Source organism: Acomys minous (genome assembly GCF_964271855.1).
Source record: "Acomys minous genome assembly, chromosome: 10".
Classification (NCBI taxonomy): domain Eukaryota; kingdom Metazoa; phylum Chordata; class Mammalia; order Rodentia; family Muridae; genus Acomys; species Acomys minous.
Genome location: NC_140491.1, coordinates 35117096 through 35132953, shown reverse-complemented (window position 1 = coordinate 35132953; position 15858 = coordinate 35117096). Strand labels below are relative to the sequence as shown.

General features: G+C 47.1%; 1 protein-coding gene across 14 annotated transcripts in view; it reads left to right on the top strand.

Moving 5' to 3' along the window:
• The window catches only part of DEPDC5 (DEP domain containing 5, GATOR1 subcomplex subunit), a 119526-nt gene extending 104125 nt beyond the window's left edge, over positions 1-15401 (top strand). For 13 of the 14 annotated variants that reach the window (XM_084799234.1, XM_084799235.1, XM_084799229.1 and 10 more), the window contains 5 exons: positions 1499-1668; positions 6987-7158; positions 10176-10236; positions 14448-14530; positions 14683-15401. In XM_084799234.1, the coding sequence (XP_084655360.1) occupies positions 1499-1668; positions 6987-7158; positions 10176-10236; positions 14448-14530; positions 14683-14975 (779 nt within the window). In that variant the 3' untranslated portion in view covers positions 14976-15401. Of the gene's footprint in view, positions 1-1498; positions 1669-6986; positions 7159-10175; positions 10237-14447; positions 14531-14682 lie in introns of those variants that run through there. The other variant, XM_084799233.1, reaches the window with a different exon arrangement.
• The last annotated feature ends 457 nt before the right edge of the window (positions 15402-15858 follow it).

Here is a 15858-nt window from a genome sequence, read left to right as displayed (position 1 = left end):
AAGCAGGAACATGAAGCCCAGACAGAATCTAGCTTTAATGAATATTTTAGTATCAGAGTGAACAAGTAAGGGTACCAGACGTGCCTCAAGCGCTCTTCAGGCCACAGAGAGGCCTCATTTGAGCGTTAGTGAGGCTCATGTCATAAAGAAGGAAGGCGTAATGGGAACAGAGAGAAGCGGAGCCACAAAGTGGTCAGAGGAGACACAGCGAGGGAGCCTGTAAACCTTGCGGAGCACCTGTTTGTCCACTGGGCCTGTCAGTTTGCAGGCAAGGAATTAAACCCAGAGACATGAAGCAAGGCTTCCAGAGACACATGCACATGGCTAGAAATGCCATTTTGCATGGTCCAGTATCGGGGGAGGGTCAGTTTGCTGGGTGTCATTCAGTACTGTAGCAAATGCTTTCCAACACAAGCACATTACGTTTGTTGACTCAGGAGCCACCCACAGCCTCTACCTGCAGAAGCCAGAGCCAAGCTGACTCTTTCAATAAAGAACCTGTGAGGAGTCGGGATGTGAGAACAGATCCTGGTTTATAGGAAACCTGGGCACTGAGTGTGCTTACTGTCCATGGAGGTCAAGGCTGTGACGTGCATGTCTGGGATAGGGTAGGCTTCATTGTGAGGCTCCATTTCCCGAGGAAATAGTATAGAACTAATACCTTCCTGGGCTGAAACCAGAAAAGTAATACTTCTACCTCACTATGGTCTGGGCTGGTTTTTCCGTTTTCTGTTTGTGGGTCACTGATTTCTCAAGCTCTTGGGCGCAGCCTAGATGAGTTTCTGATTTGTGATCCTGGCTAAGATAACATTCCTCCCCCATAAAAGAATGGGATGGGTTGACTAAGGAGTCAAATTGTACCATAATCGACTAAGTCTAGCTTATTTTATGACTGACCTCCCCTTTTCTTTAGGTGTGTGTGTGTGTGTGTGTGTGTGTGTGTGTATACATGGAGTCCACAAAAGGACATTGGACGTCCTTCTATGTTGCAGTGTGCATCTTCAGTCCGTTGAGGCAGGATCTCTCCTGGGGGGTTGTGTTTTCTCGGGTAGGCTGGAAGCCAGCAAACCTCACTGATCCTCCTGTCTCTGCCTCCTTTAGAGCTGTGGTTAGTTTTTGAGACTGGGTCTGACTATAAATATAGCAACAGTGTCCTCTCCTGTTTTTATAAAGTTTTATTGGAACATAGCTGAACCCATTCTCTTATGTAATGTTTATGGGGCTTTTGCCCTACAGTAGCACTGCTGTTCACAGGCAGCTCATAAAGCCTAAAATATCTATTCTCTAACAGCAAGCAGAACAAGTTTTTTCTAGACCCCTGGACTATTGGCCAGTGATTGCCAGAGATAGAAACCTCTGTCGGGCACTTGTGCAATTTCATCCTTATGGTGTTTATTGTTTGTTCTTCTACATTATCCCACTCTCCCCTCTCTCTCTCTCTCTCTCTCTCTCTCTCTCTCTCTCTCTCTGCCCTACACCCTGCTGTATGATGACACAGCTGCCACTGTCCCAGAGCAGAGGACTGTGACCCTGGATGTCGACGTGAACAACCGAACGGACCGGCTGGAGTGGTGCAGCTGCTACTACCACGGAAACTTCTCTCTCAATGCAGCCTTTGAGATCAAGCTACACTGGATGGCAGTGACTGCCACAGTACTCTTTGAGATGGTGAGGCCATCACTTTACTTTAAGGCCAGGGGGTGCTTTGTAGAAGTTTCTGTCACCTTCACATAACCTATTGACCCGTTGGGATAGCCTTAACACAGTCAACATAGAAAACTTCAGCTATAGACTAGTGGTTCTTCACCTTGGCATTACTGACATGGGGCCAGATAATTATCTGTTGTGAGTGACTGTCATGCCCCTTGTAGGCTGTTGAACAGCATTGTGGCCTGTACCTATTAAATGCCAGTAGCACATCCCTCGATGTACTAACCAGTTTCCAAAATTTGGTCCAAGGTGAAAAGCAAATCTCCATCCCTCCCTTGTGTCCTGGGACTTTCATCTAAAAGCAGCCATCACTAACACCATGTTTAGAACACTCTCGGGGAGCATCTGTGTATACAGAGCAAGGATGGTGGGCTGGCCGTGGTGAATGCACTTAATGCACACATGTTGGATACATGTTATTTACATTGTTGTTTTTTCTGTTACCTGTATATCTTCCATACCAATACAAATCAGTCTGTCTTGTTGGATTTGTTTTTTTTTAACCTCATTGTTTTCAGTGGCTACAGAGTATTCTAATATTTGTTTATTCTAGTTTACTTCACCAGTCACCAGTTGGTTAATATCACTGGTTTTAACTTGCTATTCCCCAAACAAGGATAAGCTTGTCTTCTGGGGGCATTTAGCAGTATCTGCAGGTATTTTGCCAACCCTACAACAAGGGGAGGGTTGGATGTGTTATTAGCATTTAATGGACAGCAACCAGAGTCACATGTGCCATGTTTAAGGAGCCTTGTTTCCTGGCCTTCTTGCCTGGCCTTCCTCCTGGTAGTGTGTCTTGGCCTACTTGCGGATCCTGTGCTGTGAAGCCAGCCCAAACCACTCCCCATCCCCATCCCCAGCACTATAAAGTAAGCATTCCCGAGCCAGGCTGCGGTCTCTTCTCAGAGCCCTCCTTAGCCACCACGTGAGCCCCGCTCCCCCCACCCCCCAACAGCAGCCCAACATTTCATCACAAAGCTGAGGGCAGCTGAAAAGTGAAAATCATTATTTGGTGAATGCTGTAATCTCTTGAGAGAAATAAGTGCAGCACAGGAAAGAAAGTTCATTGTCCAGAGTTTGTAAGCTAAGGTGGACAGTGGTGGTGCACATCTTTAATCTCAGCACTTGGGAGGCAAAGGCAGGAGGATCTCTCCTGAGTTTGGAACCAGTCTGCTCTTTGTAGTGAGTTCCAGGAACACCAGGACCTCACAGAGAAAGTCTCGAGGGAGAAAATAAAAACTTTGTAAGCCTAATTTTGTCTTACAAAATGTGTAATCTTGGGGCCGTTTCTCTTGATCTATTAGATGTCTGTTAGGTACAAACTCCTCCCTTGGAAAGGTACTTATCCAAGGAGCATCTGTAAGGTGCAAGTTAAGGGGAGGCAGTGTCTAGGGAGATGGATGGCTCAGTAGGTAAAGTCCTTAATTGAATAAGATTGAGGACCTATGTTCAGACCTCAGCACCTACATAAAGCCAACTACAACAGCAGGTGCCTATCCCACTAGGGCTGGGGGTAGCACAGACAGGTAGAACTCAGGGGCCAGCAGCTTGGCCAAAATGACAAACTTCAGGTTCAGTAAGAGACCTTGTATTTGCTTGTTGCCAAGTCTTGCAACCTGGGCCCTGCATGGTGAAAGGAAAAAATTGCCTGACTCTCACAAGCCCTCCACATTCTCTCTCTTTCTCTTTGTGTCTCTTTCTTTAATCAATAAATAAATACAATTTTTAAAAATGAGGCGCAGGAACTGAGGAGATGGCTCAGTGGGTAAAGCCAAGCATGAGGCCCTGAGTATGACTCTGCAGAACCCATGGAGAGCCAGGCGTGGCAGCACCTTCTGTATCCCAGAAGGTAGCCTGGCATCTGCAGCAGTGAACAAGAAGAGACCTTGTCTCAAGCAAGCTGGAAGGTGAAGAGCAACATCCAGTGTTGTTCCCTGACCTCCACACATGCATTGTGATGTGTGTGCACCAGCACACACACTCTCTCTCTCTCTCTCTCTCTCTCTCTCTCTCTCACACACACACACACACACACACACACACACACACACACACACACACATACACACACACACATGCACACGTATCATGTACACACAAAATAAGGTGGAGAGTGGTAGAGAAAAACAGCTGACCTTGACCTAGACTTGTCTCACATGCACACACCAAGGATCCGAGTGAAGAGGGATACCTGCTGCTAGGCATGGTGGAATGCACCTGTAATCCCAGATGTGAGGGCAGAGCAGGAGGCCCCAAAGGCTGGATCAGCACGAGCTGCATAGCAAGGCCATGGCGCTAAGAGCCTGTGTCATGTGTGTCATGTGTCAGGTGCTCACCCTGTTCAGTTCACCTTGTAGAAGATACCAGCTCTTCCCCAATGCTGACGGTAGGGGTGACTGTACCTCAAAACATGACCACAGCACTCACATACACCTATGTTGTTGGTGTGTTATTTTTACCAAGGAATTTAGACTAAGAGTTCAGTTTTCACGTCTCTACATGGAAAAGCCATTGAAAGCAGCTAACACACTCACTGTGTTTTAGCTCTTTGGTTTTTCAAGACAGGGTTTCTCTGTGTAGCCCTGGCGGTCTTGGACTCCCTTTGTAGACCAGGCTGGCCTTGAACTCACAGCGATCCACCTGCCTCTGCCTCCCAAGTACTGGGATTAAAGGTGAACACCACTACCTCCCCATAAGTTTTATGTTTTTTGAGCTGTAATATAATATAGACAATTTATTTTAAGGCAGTATCCATATTTGTTACAAAGCTGATTTTATAAGGATAAATATTACCTCAAATAAAAAGATGTTTTAGAAATTAAGTCAAGGGCTGGAGAGATGGCTCAGAGGTTTGAGCACTCACTGTCTACTCTTCTAGAGGTCCTGAGTTCAATTCCCAGCAACCACATGGTGATCTGATGCCCTTTCTGGCCTGCAGTGTACATGCAGGGAGAACACTGCATACATAATAATAAATAGATTAAAAAAAAAAAAAAGAAATTAAGTCAAACTAGAGATTTTGGCTTTACTTTTGTAGAGTTTTGTTTCTTTATTTTTGTTTGTTTGTTTGCTTGTTTTAGTTTTTTTAATTTTTATTTTATTATTTTTGTATACGAATGCTTTGTCTACATTTATGTTTGTGTACCACGTGCAGTGCCCCAGTGGTCAGAAGAAGAGGTTGGAGTTTCTGAAATGTGGGGTGCTGGGAATCAAATGCAGGTTCTCTGGAAGAGCAGCCATCCCCTCAGCCCCCCAGCCATTGCTCCAGCTCCTGTCTCTAGAATGGTGCTTTCTGTCCTTTTTGTGCGCACGGAACATGTATTGTCTGTTTTTGGTACACACGTGAATGTGGAGGTTGGAGGGCAGGCCCACGCAGGAGCACACGGCTGCAGACCCGTGCTTCTGTGCCAGTGGCTTCCCGGGCCTGGACAGGTGACTCAGCTTAGCCGCGGCTGCTGTTAGGGAGGATAGGGGCTCCATTCCTAGCACCCACGTGGCAGATGCAAACTGCCTGTAACCTCAGCTCCACATACACATGAAGTAAAAAGAAGCGATCTTTGACGTGTGCTCTGAGTCTTTGAAATCAGACTCTCGTACTTGTACATCACACACTTTACCTTCTGAGCTATCGACATAGCATCTTTAAGTTTTTAAAGAATCATATTTGTTTAAGTCAGGCTATGGCGCAAACTGTATCCTTTTTTTTTTTTTTTAAGGATGATATAGTGCCCAGGCTGGCCTGGAAGCCCTGGCTCACATGGTCATGTTGCCTTAGCCGCCCAAGCATGCGGGACTGTGTACATGTGCCACTACCCTCAGCCTGTATCTTTTAATGTCTAACCAAAGCAGGAGGAGCCCAGAGGTCAGACAAGCCTGGCGACATTCTGACACACTATCTCAAAGAAAAGAAAGAAAATGGATGCAATTCTCCTCAGCCTTCACCTCTGTGCCAAAGCCACACCCATGAGCTTCTTGTGCCTTTTGTTTGCGGGGTGGGAGTGTGTGTTCTCAGAATGGAGACCAGGATCTCACACTGGCCAAGTACTCCATCACTAGCATGCACCTTTAGCCCAAGTTGTCTTTAGGTGTTGGGTGGGGCTTTTTGCTTTGTTTTTGTTTTATAATTGATCTGTAGGTGTGTGGACCATGGTCTGTAGGTGGGTGGAGGTCGGGGACAAGCCCAGGGAGTCGGTTCTCTCATTCCACCATGTAGGTTCCAGTGAGATAAAACTTAGGCTGTCAGCATTAATAACAAATGCCTTTACCAAACACGGAACCAGCTCACCAGTCCACCAGTTTGGCTTTTTGTTTGCTTGTTTTTAAGTATCCATGCATTTTATTTATCTATTTATTTTTGGTTTTTCGAGACAGGGTTTCTCTATGTAGCCTTGGCTATCCTGGACTCACTTTGTAGACCAGCCTGGCCTTGAACTCACAGCGATCCACCTGCCTCTGCCTCCTGAGTGCTGGGATTAAAGGCGTGCGCCACCATCCCCGGCTAGTTTTATGCTTTTTTAAAACGTGTTTCAAAAAAAGCTTAGTCCTCTGAGAAGGTGTTGATTGTTAGAGATACTTACAGGACTCTGGCTTTCAGGAAGATGAGGAAGATAGCTTTAGTAGTTCCCCAGAGCATATTCTCCTATTCCAAAAGCTGGTCACTTCAGCTAGAAGTCACTGCAGTCATCTCCCGTGCTACATCAGCCAGAGTGGGCTATTTTCTTATTCGATACACTGGACTCTGTACACAACAAAGCTAGAAAGATTCTGCCGTTGTCCTGTGGCCTTCCTCTGACATTCCACAGAACAGGAAGGGTCTCAGCTCTCTCACCCGTTCAAAAGAAACTGAAGGTCAGCTAGGCATAGTGTTGTACCCATTTAATCCCAGCACTCGGGAGGCAGATGCCAGCCGATTTCTGTAAGTTTGAGGGCAGCCTGGCCAACAAAGTGAGTCCAGGACAGCCAGGGTGACACAGAGAAATCCTGCTGAGAGAGAGAGAGAGAGAGAGAGAGAGAGAGAGAGAAGAAAAAGAAACCAAAGGCCAGAAGACTGGGCCATGAAGCGGAGCTTTGTGCTCAACTTAGTTTTTCTAGCACTCATCAGGAGGCACAATTGCACTTTTTCCTGACCAGGACTGTTTGGCACCAGAGAACATGAATAAGTGAATGTGCTGACTGATATGTTTGACACCACTGTAGCAAGTCTGCTCTTTAGAAGCAGAAGTATTTTCTTTCATCTGAAGAACCTGGAGATGATGCTGTTTTGTACTTTCTTCCAGGTCCAAGGTTGGCATCGAAAAGCTACCTCATGCGGCTTCTTGTTAGTCCCGGTGTTGGAGGGTCCTTTTGCACTGCCCAGTTACCTGTATGGCGATCCGCTGCGGGCCCAGCTCTTCATCCCGCTCAACCTCAGCTGCTTGCTCAAGGAGGGCAGCGAGCATCTGTTCGACAGTAAGAGCTGCTCCCCTCTGCAGGGTCTGTCTCAGCGTCTCAGTCAGGCTCACCTCCCAGCCCTCCCCCTTATGTTTCCTCATAAGTAGAATCTAGATGGAAAATGAACCCAGACATTAATAAGACTCAGAAAGCAGAAAGGAAGTATTGACTATTACAAGGGAGAAAAAGGACAAGTGGGAGGTGGGGTGAGAAGTGAGAATTTGGACAATACCTAAATGAAATGTCTTAATCAAGCCTGTCACCGTCCAGTGCACATATGCCTTTTAAAAAACAACAAAACCTGCAAGCTAGTTAAGACAGCTATTCTACAATGGGCAAAAAAATCTGGGGTTTTGCTGTGGGTAATTTATTTTATGTGTATAAGTGTTTTGCCTGCATTTAAATCTGTGCACCATGTGTGTACCTGGTGCCCACAGAGGCCAGAAGAGGGAATTCGACCTGCTGGGACTAAAGTCCTGGATGGTTGTGAGCCACCACCTGGGTGCTGGAAGCCAAACTTAAATCCTTTGCAAGAACAGCCAGGGCTCTTAACCACTGAGCTGTCTTTCCAGCCCTGTGCTAGAATTTAATACGGACTGGGTAATCTGGGACACATTACGTAAAGCTTCTGAGCTTTGAATTTTTCATGTATGGGTTGGCTAGAGCTGCTCTGCCGGCCCTGGAAGGCCAGCATGAACCAAGCAGTAGAGGGAGAAGGAGCCGCGCACTGTCTGTCACTACGCCACTGTTCTGCCAGGTTCTTTGTGCTGTCAGCCACCTGGTGTGGCTGCAGTGATTCTCTGAATCTGAGGTGATCCTTTTACATGCTAGTCCATACGATAAGGCCCTAGAAAGGCCATCAAAGGCAAAACAGGATGCAGTGTCCCGTGTGCAAAGTTACCACAGGCTTTGTAAGTCCCAGGCTCCCTGAGTGTATCTCCAGTGCTGCATCTCAAGGACTCAGAGCCCTTCCTTCTGTCAGAAAAGGAGCACAGAGGACCACCCCAACATGCCCTTTACCTTTACTCTCCCCCGTCCACACCTCCCACTGCCATCACCAAGCACACACTGCAGACGAGTGCATAAATTGCTCCTGAAAAGCTTTCTGTGAGTTCAAGATGACATTTCCAAAAGCACTAAGCTGGAGTTGATGTTAATGTGTCAGGTGCTATGTGATAGCAAGAGTATAAATGTGAAAGACACAGCTTTGATGTAAGAGAAATATTTTCTTCCCACTCCCTTGTAAGTTTGTGTTACGTTAAGTGGCAAGAGGGTAAGGAGGGCTTGCCAGGGAGGGCAGGCTAAACTTAGTAATCTTGAGGTTTTATGACAGGCTGCCCTACTAGTTCCAACAGCCTGTACTCTCTGCTTACAACTTAGAAGGCATTTTTGTATCTGAGCCCCTCAGAGTCCTAAGAGTCTGGCTGCACAGAGTTATGAAGTCCCTTTGCACACATACATATTCCTGCTTAACCTCACAGCACGGCTGAGAGAACCACTTACGCAGTCCTGAAATGTTAGTGATTATGTTCCTTTCAAAGTTTTAGGCCAGGCAGCTGCTCACTGGAGTGTTGTTAATATCTCGAGGGACTCCAGTTACCTTACAACATCTAGAGATGTTCTCCTCATTGTAACAGGATTGCTCGCAGGCCTGGTGCTAGAGCTGATGGTTTCCCTGCTGGTTCTGACCTGGTCTTCTAAACATCAACCTCGGTTGTTACCATGGTTACAAGGAATAGTCGTTGTTTAAAGGAATAAGGACTCAAATCTAAAATTCAGTTTTCTAGATTCTGTGGCTTTTCTTGTTTTCTCTACTTATTGTAACAAGTGAGTCTGAATCTTAAAATCTGTCACAAATATGGTGTGTGTGTGTGTGTGTGTGTGTGTGTGTGTGTGTTTTGCATGTGTCCCTGTGTGGTGTGTGTGCCTGTAGTTGTGTATGTGAGTATGTGTCTGTGTTTGTATGTGTGTGTCTGTGTGGGTGTATATCTGTGTGGGTGCATGTGTGTCTCTATGTAGGTGTATCTGTGAGCATGTGTCTGTGTATTCATTTGTGTGCATGTGAGTGGGGGAGTGCCTCCAATCTGTTTTAAACAAAGTTCTAATTATGGACAGAGTAACAAAGCCACTCCATCCCTAGTCTTTGGGTGGTCTATATTGTTGCTGTCAGGTCCCTCAAACTCTCCATCCAGAGAGCAGCCCAGCTCTGCTTCCTGTTGCTAGGTGACAGAGTGTTCGGTCTTCAGCAGCCACCCTGTGGAAGAGGGAGGTGGAACAGTTCAGTCTGTGATGGAGGAGCAAATTCTACTCTGCTTGCCTCACCCCCACCCAAAGCTGATGACTTCTCAAGAATTTCTTCTGTATTTATTTGCTTCACTTTTCTTACCCTTAAAATGGAGCTTGTCTTTCTTTACAGGGAAACAGAAGGTTAGTGATGTTAGAGACGGATAGATTTTATTTTTAGAAGCCCCTAACACACACTTCAGGTTTGTGTTTTAAGATACGTTCACACCAGGTCTCCTGGTGCACACTTGTAGGTAGAGGTAGTTTGTGTTTTAAGATACGTTCACACCAGGTCTCCTGGTGCACACCTGTAGGTAGAGGTAGTTTGTGTTTTAAGATACGTTCACACCAGGTCTCCTGGTGCACACCTGTAGGTAGAGGTAGGAGGACCAGGAGTTCAAAGTCATCTCTAGCTGGATAGAGTTTGATGCCAACCTGGACTATGTGAGAACCTGTCTCAGAAACAAATAATAAACATAAAATTACTGGACTCTTTTCAGCTTTAGAATTAAAACATTAGCATAAGCCTCATTGAATTCTGATGCTCACATTGCCTCCTGAAGACTCCACCTTTTTAAACTGTGGAGAAACTTGGGGAAGGGTTGTGGGGTACACAGCAGTCCTTTCTGTAACTGGGTGGGGACTAGAGTTCAGAGACAAGAGATAAGAATTGTCAAGAGCAATGAGGAGGACAGTGAGCCTGTTACAAACCCTGTGACCACAGCTCAGCATTTATTCCTTATTCCTTTCAGGCTTTGAACCAGAAACATACTGGGATCGAATGCACCTTTTCCAGGAAGCCATTGCACACAGGTTTGTCCATTAGCAAGAAGGAACAGTGACCAAATCAATGTTTTTCTCTAATAGCAGTTACTAAAGTGAAACCCAGTTTCTTCTGTTCCCAAGGAAAAGCACCTGTCTTTCTAGATCTGTGGTTTTCTATTTTCCTAATACTGTGACCCTTTAATACAGTTCCTCATGTTGTGGTGACCCCCAACCATAAAATAATTTTTGTTGCTACTTCATAACTGTAATTGTGCTGCTGTTTATGAATCATACTGTAAATATCTAGTATGCAAGATATGATACGTGACCCCTGTGAAAGGGTCATACAAGCTCCAAGGGGTCGGAACCTACAGGTTAAGAACCATTGCTCTAGTGACAAACTCACTGCTTACCTCCATTCCGACACAGAGATAAATGCTGCCCTGCCAGTCTGTGGCTGTTGTCTTACAGACCTCATTGCTTTGTTCTTCTGTGGAAGGGAGAGATTAGGGCTTTGTAAATAGCCTACAAAGAACCCAGTTGTGGTATGGAGGACACAGGGCGAGTGAAACATTGTAAAATTTGCCAGTAAACTTCCCTGTGTATTAGATTGCTTAAAAGCAGTGGGTGAGAGTAGATACTTGTTGACACTGGACTTGTGCTCCAGGAAAAGCCTGACCCCAGCTCCTCTGATTAGCTGTCTGCTGTTCCACCAGTGCCGCAGACCACATTGTTTCCAAGCATCATTCAGCTGGCATCCACTTGCTAAGTGGTATTCCTTATGTAGAAACAAAGCCTCCTGTTTCAGTTTCCCTCTGCTTGAAGCACCTTCAGCTGCTACCTGCACCTTGAATGTACCCCCAGCACCCACCATATATTCACAAGGCCAGAGGCCTCTAAATTCTCCCACCCACGCTGGCTTTTCCCTACCTTACACCTTACCCTAAGATCTAACCTTATGGAGCTCCGGAGGTGGCTCGGTGGTTAAGAGCATAACTGCTTCTCCAGAGGTCCTGAGTTCAATTCCCAGCAACCACGTGGTGGCTCACAACCATCTTATACAGGGATCTGATGCCCTCTTATGACATGCAGGTGTATATGCAGATAAAGCACTCAGTGTACATAAAATACATAAATAAATCTTTTTTTTAATAATTAAAAAAGAAGTCATTGGGAAAGGCCTTTCTGTAGGCAGTAGACAGGCCTGGTCCACTCCCACTGCTGAGAAATAGTGGACACCCCATGGCAAGTCTTGGAGCTTATTCTTCCTTTTCCCACCCCTCTGGGGGTTGCTGGGCTCAGCTGGCAAATCTGCATGAAGCAGTAGTTACTAGGATGCCTCAGCCAGCTACAGCTGGTGAGCAGCTCCTCAGCCTGCACTACACATTTTGACTAGTTGTCTCCTAGATTTGACCTTTATTTGCCAAATCTGTTTGTCTTTGTTTTTGTTTTTGTTTTCTTTCTTTCTTCTTCTTCTTTACAGATTCTCTAATCCTCCTCAGCCCAGGTCTTGGGTGTATTTTTTCTAATAGTTGCCCTTTCCTCTTCAGGAAACTGACATCTGACTTCCTTACATGTGTTTAAAGCTGTCCCGTGTGTGACAGACTGTGCTGTGTATCACCCTTTTCTAAACCCAACCTTCTCTGTGCCTGTCATTGTGTCCTCTGACAGGGACTCTCAGGCCCCCTCTATTTTGAATTCCTCCCTCTTTTCTTCCTCACAGGGGCTCACTGTGTAGCCCAGACTGGCCTTGAACTCACAGTCTCCTATCTCTGCCTCTTGACTTTTGCGATTACAGTCTGCTCTAACACACACAACACACTTTACATTTGCACTTTTATTTTCTTTTAAACACTATCAGTCTAGACTGTTTTGTAGGTCCGTGGAGGGCAGAAGTTTAATTTTCCCGTCCATGGTACCCGCAACATGCCTTTTCCAGAGTCTTTGTTCTGCTCATAGCTCCTGTGTTTAGCATTGCGGATTGAGCCCAGGGCCTTGTGGGAGCTGGGCGAGCACTGAGCTGCATCCCTGGTCCTACCTAGGGTTTTGTGTGGAGTGGAATTCTAAGTGGAGATGTGACTCTTAGATGACAGCCTTCCCAAAAGGTCCATCTCAGAAAAATCTAAAAAAGCTTCCATCCCCTCCTCCCCCACAGTTCCCTCTGTGGTGACACCTAGCTCTTTCTTCTGCTTACCTGGGTTACTAGAGTGAAGTTAGTTCACATCCTCTCTGGGTGGATTCTCCCTGCCTTCACTGCAGTCCTGGCTTGCCCCAAGTGGAAAATGAACCATCTAGGGGCCATTAAGGTGAAATGAGGTTTTCTGAGTGTTTTTTTTTTAAGGGGGTTTGTTTAATTTAGTTTGGGTTTTGTTGTTTGTTTGGGGTCGGGGGAGGTCTCACTGTGGAGTGCTAGCTGGCTTAAAACTCATTTTGTAAACTATGCTGGCCTTGAGATCTGCCTGTCTAGCTTCTGAGTGCTGGAGTTAAAGGCATGAACCACCATGCCTGACTAAATTGTATTTTCAAAACCTAAACATCTTGGGGCTGGAGAAATGGCTAAATGGCTAAGTACCTGAGAGTGATGGCTGCTCCTCATAGAGGACTCAGATTTGGTTTCCAGCACTCACACTGGGCAGCTCACAGCTGACCCGTAACTCCAGATCCAGAGCATCCAACACCCTCTTCTGGCCCCCAAGGGCTCTTGTACTCATGCACTTACAGACAAGCAAGTACACACACATGAACATAATACAGTTTTTTAAATAAATAAATATGAAGGTCTTAGGCTGGGTATGTGGATCAGTTGGTATGTGGATCACCTAGCATGCACCAAGCACTACATGAAATGGTACTCATGAGGCAAAAGCAGGAGATTGGTGGTTGAAGGTTGTCCTCAGCTGAATTTATGAATTTGAGACGAGCCTGGGATATCTAAGACCCTGTCTCAAAGTAAATAATTAAAAAAAAAAAGTATCCTAGCTGGGCAGTGGTGGCGCACGCCTTTAATCCCAGCACTTGGGAGGCAGAGGCAGGCGGATCTCTGTGAGTTTGAGCCAGCCTGGTCTACAAAGTTAATTCAAGATAGCCAAGGCTACACAGAGAAACCCTGTCTCAAAAAAAAAAAAAAAAGTGACCTAAAGCTGGGTGGTGCTGGTGCACACCTTTAATCCTAGCACTCAGGAGGCAGAGGTAGGTGGATCTCTGTGAGTTCGAGGCCAGCTTTGTCTACCGAGCAAGTCCGGGACAGCCAGGGGTACACAGAGAAATCCTATCTTGAAAAAACAAAAACAAAAACAAAAAAAGGTGACCTAAAGAAGAAATGAGTCAAGATGCCTCTGGTCCAGCTGGTCATGTTAAGCAAATCAGTTGGCTTGGTTGGAAAGTGTGGAGGAACTCCACAAGTGTCGTGTAGACGATGTCCACTGAGTTTGCATACTTGATGTGTACGTAGGGGATGTGGGCTTAGAGCTGGCAGCTCGGAGGACCCAGCACAGCCCTTCCCGCAGCTCAGTCCAGGAGAGAAGACACACTTCACCTCCTCCATCACTGCCTTCATTACATAAGCCCCTCAGACACAGAGGGCAGGATCTGGGCACATCTGTTAGCACGTCCTCTACAGCTCTACGCAGGTGGGGCCAGAATAAATGTGCTTTATGGAAATAGAAAAACCAGGAATAGAACAAGCTATAGATAAGAAGTGGAACAGGACAAGTCACAGATGAGAAATGGCTTCCGCTCATTTCCCGTTTCTAGAGCACAGAACAGCAACGAGCCTTGGGCTGCTGTTCCTCGCCGTTAAGGGAAGAGTTTATAAGATGCCTCATTCCATTTCAGTGAAGGCCTTTATTGAGAATGTTTCCAGCGTTAGCACGACAACAGTGGCATCAGATGTGGCTAAGAAGCCATAAGACAAGGCATAGATGTGTGCTGGCGAGCAGCCTGCCAGGACACATGCCACAAGGGGCAGACTGAAGATAGAGAGGAGAGAGCGTGTGGGAAAGAAGGTGCTAAGCGGGGACGGAGGCTGGCAGAGTGCTGCGGCCATGTGGTGACATAGTAGGACCATGAGCAGGAGAGCTGGGAGCTTCGGGACTGGAAGGTAGATGTTGAGAAGTGCTGAGGGCAAAAAGTAGCCGCCTCTGTGTTTCGCACGGGAGGCCTTTCCGTATTCCAGCAGCTTGGCCTGTCAGAGTTTAGCTGCACACTGCTCCCTGTTTCTCTGGCTAATGAAACCGTGTGTGTTTCTGTCCCTACCATAGGTTTGGATTTGTGCAAGATAAATATTCTGCCTCTGCTTTTAACTTCCCTGCTGAGAACAAGCCACAGTATATCCATGTCACAGGTGAGGAACTGTGGGCAAAAAATTGGGCGGGTGCAGGAGTCCCTGCCACAGGCACATGAGGCCCTGCCTGAGCCCGCAGTGGCAGGACCGCCGAGCCAGCTGCAGGTGTTCACCAGTGGCTCTGCTCAGGCCTACTCTCTCTCTCTCTTCAGGAACAGTGTTTCTTCAGCTGCCGTACTCCAAACGCAAGTTTTCTGGGCAGCAGCGGCGACGGCGGAACTCAACCAGCTCCACCAACCAAAACATGTTCTGTGAGGAGCGGGTTGGCTACAACTGGGCCTACAACACCATGCTGACCAAGACATGGCGTTCCAGTGCCACAGGGGATGAGAAGTTTGCCGATCGGCTGCTGAAGGACTTCACGGATTTCTGCATCAACCGTGACAACCGACTGGTCATGTTCTGGACGAACTGTCTGGAGAAGATGCATGCCAGTGCGCCATGAAGCCACGGTGCTCGACCTAGGAGAGGCTGTGGGCACGCTGGGGCTGGCCTGGGCATCAGGTGTCAGGCTGCTGCTACTGTCAGTGAGTGGGGCCATGGCTGCTTTTTGGCCTCAGCACAAGTATGAGTGAGGAGAAAGATGAAGCAGCTGCTGCCGCTACCACCATCCAGATCTCGCCATCACGTGCCCGAGGCAGGGGGAGGCACAGATTGCCCGTGGGAGGGAGTCAGTGTCTGGGAATGGGGTAGGCAGCATCCATTGGGGTCCTTTTCCTTCACCAGCAGTGGATATTTGGAACAGAGCATCCCACTTCCTGCCCAGGAATGTGTGTGTATAAGATAATTCTGTGACATAGTGTACCATTGGTTCAAACCAGCTGTACATATGTGTACATAGCAGAAGCAAATAAAGCCCCGCCCACCCCCCCACAGTGTCTGTTCCTAGCCTTGTTCCTAGCAGCAGTCCCGCCCAGGCTGGAAGCCAGGCTATGATGAGGGCTTCGGGACACACTGGCCTTTTTAAAGTCCTTGGCCAGGAGAAGGATCCTTCTGAACAGGACTACTGAGCAGACGGTGTGATACAGTAGGGAGCATTAGGCTTGTGCTGCCTTGCTAAGTGATGTACCCGCTCTGGAAAGCAGATAGCGTGTCATTTCTGACATGGCAAAGGAAAGCTTTTGGCTCTAGCCTGCTTGGGGAAGGCAAAGACTGAGGAGGGGACCTGGGCTCCTGTTACTGACCTGGGCTCAGGGCTACTGCTTCCTCATGCACCCTATTGGCTTACCTTCTTACCAGCTTTTGAACCCTCCCCTCTCTGGGCCCTGTGTACAGCTCCAGGTCCAGCCATCCTTGTCTTTCTTTTACATCCCTAAGAAGCCTAACTT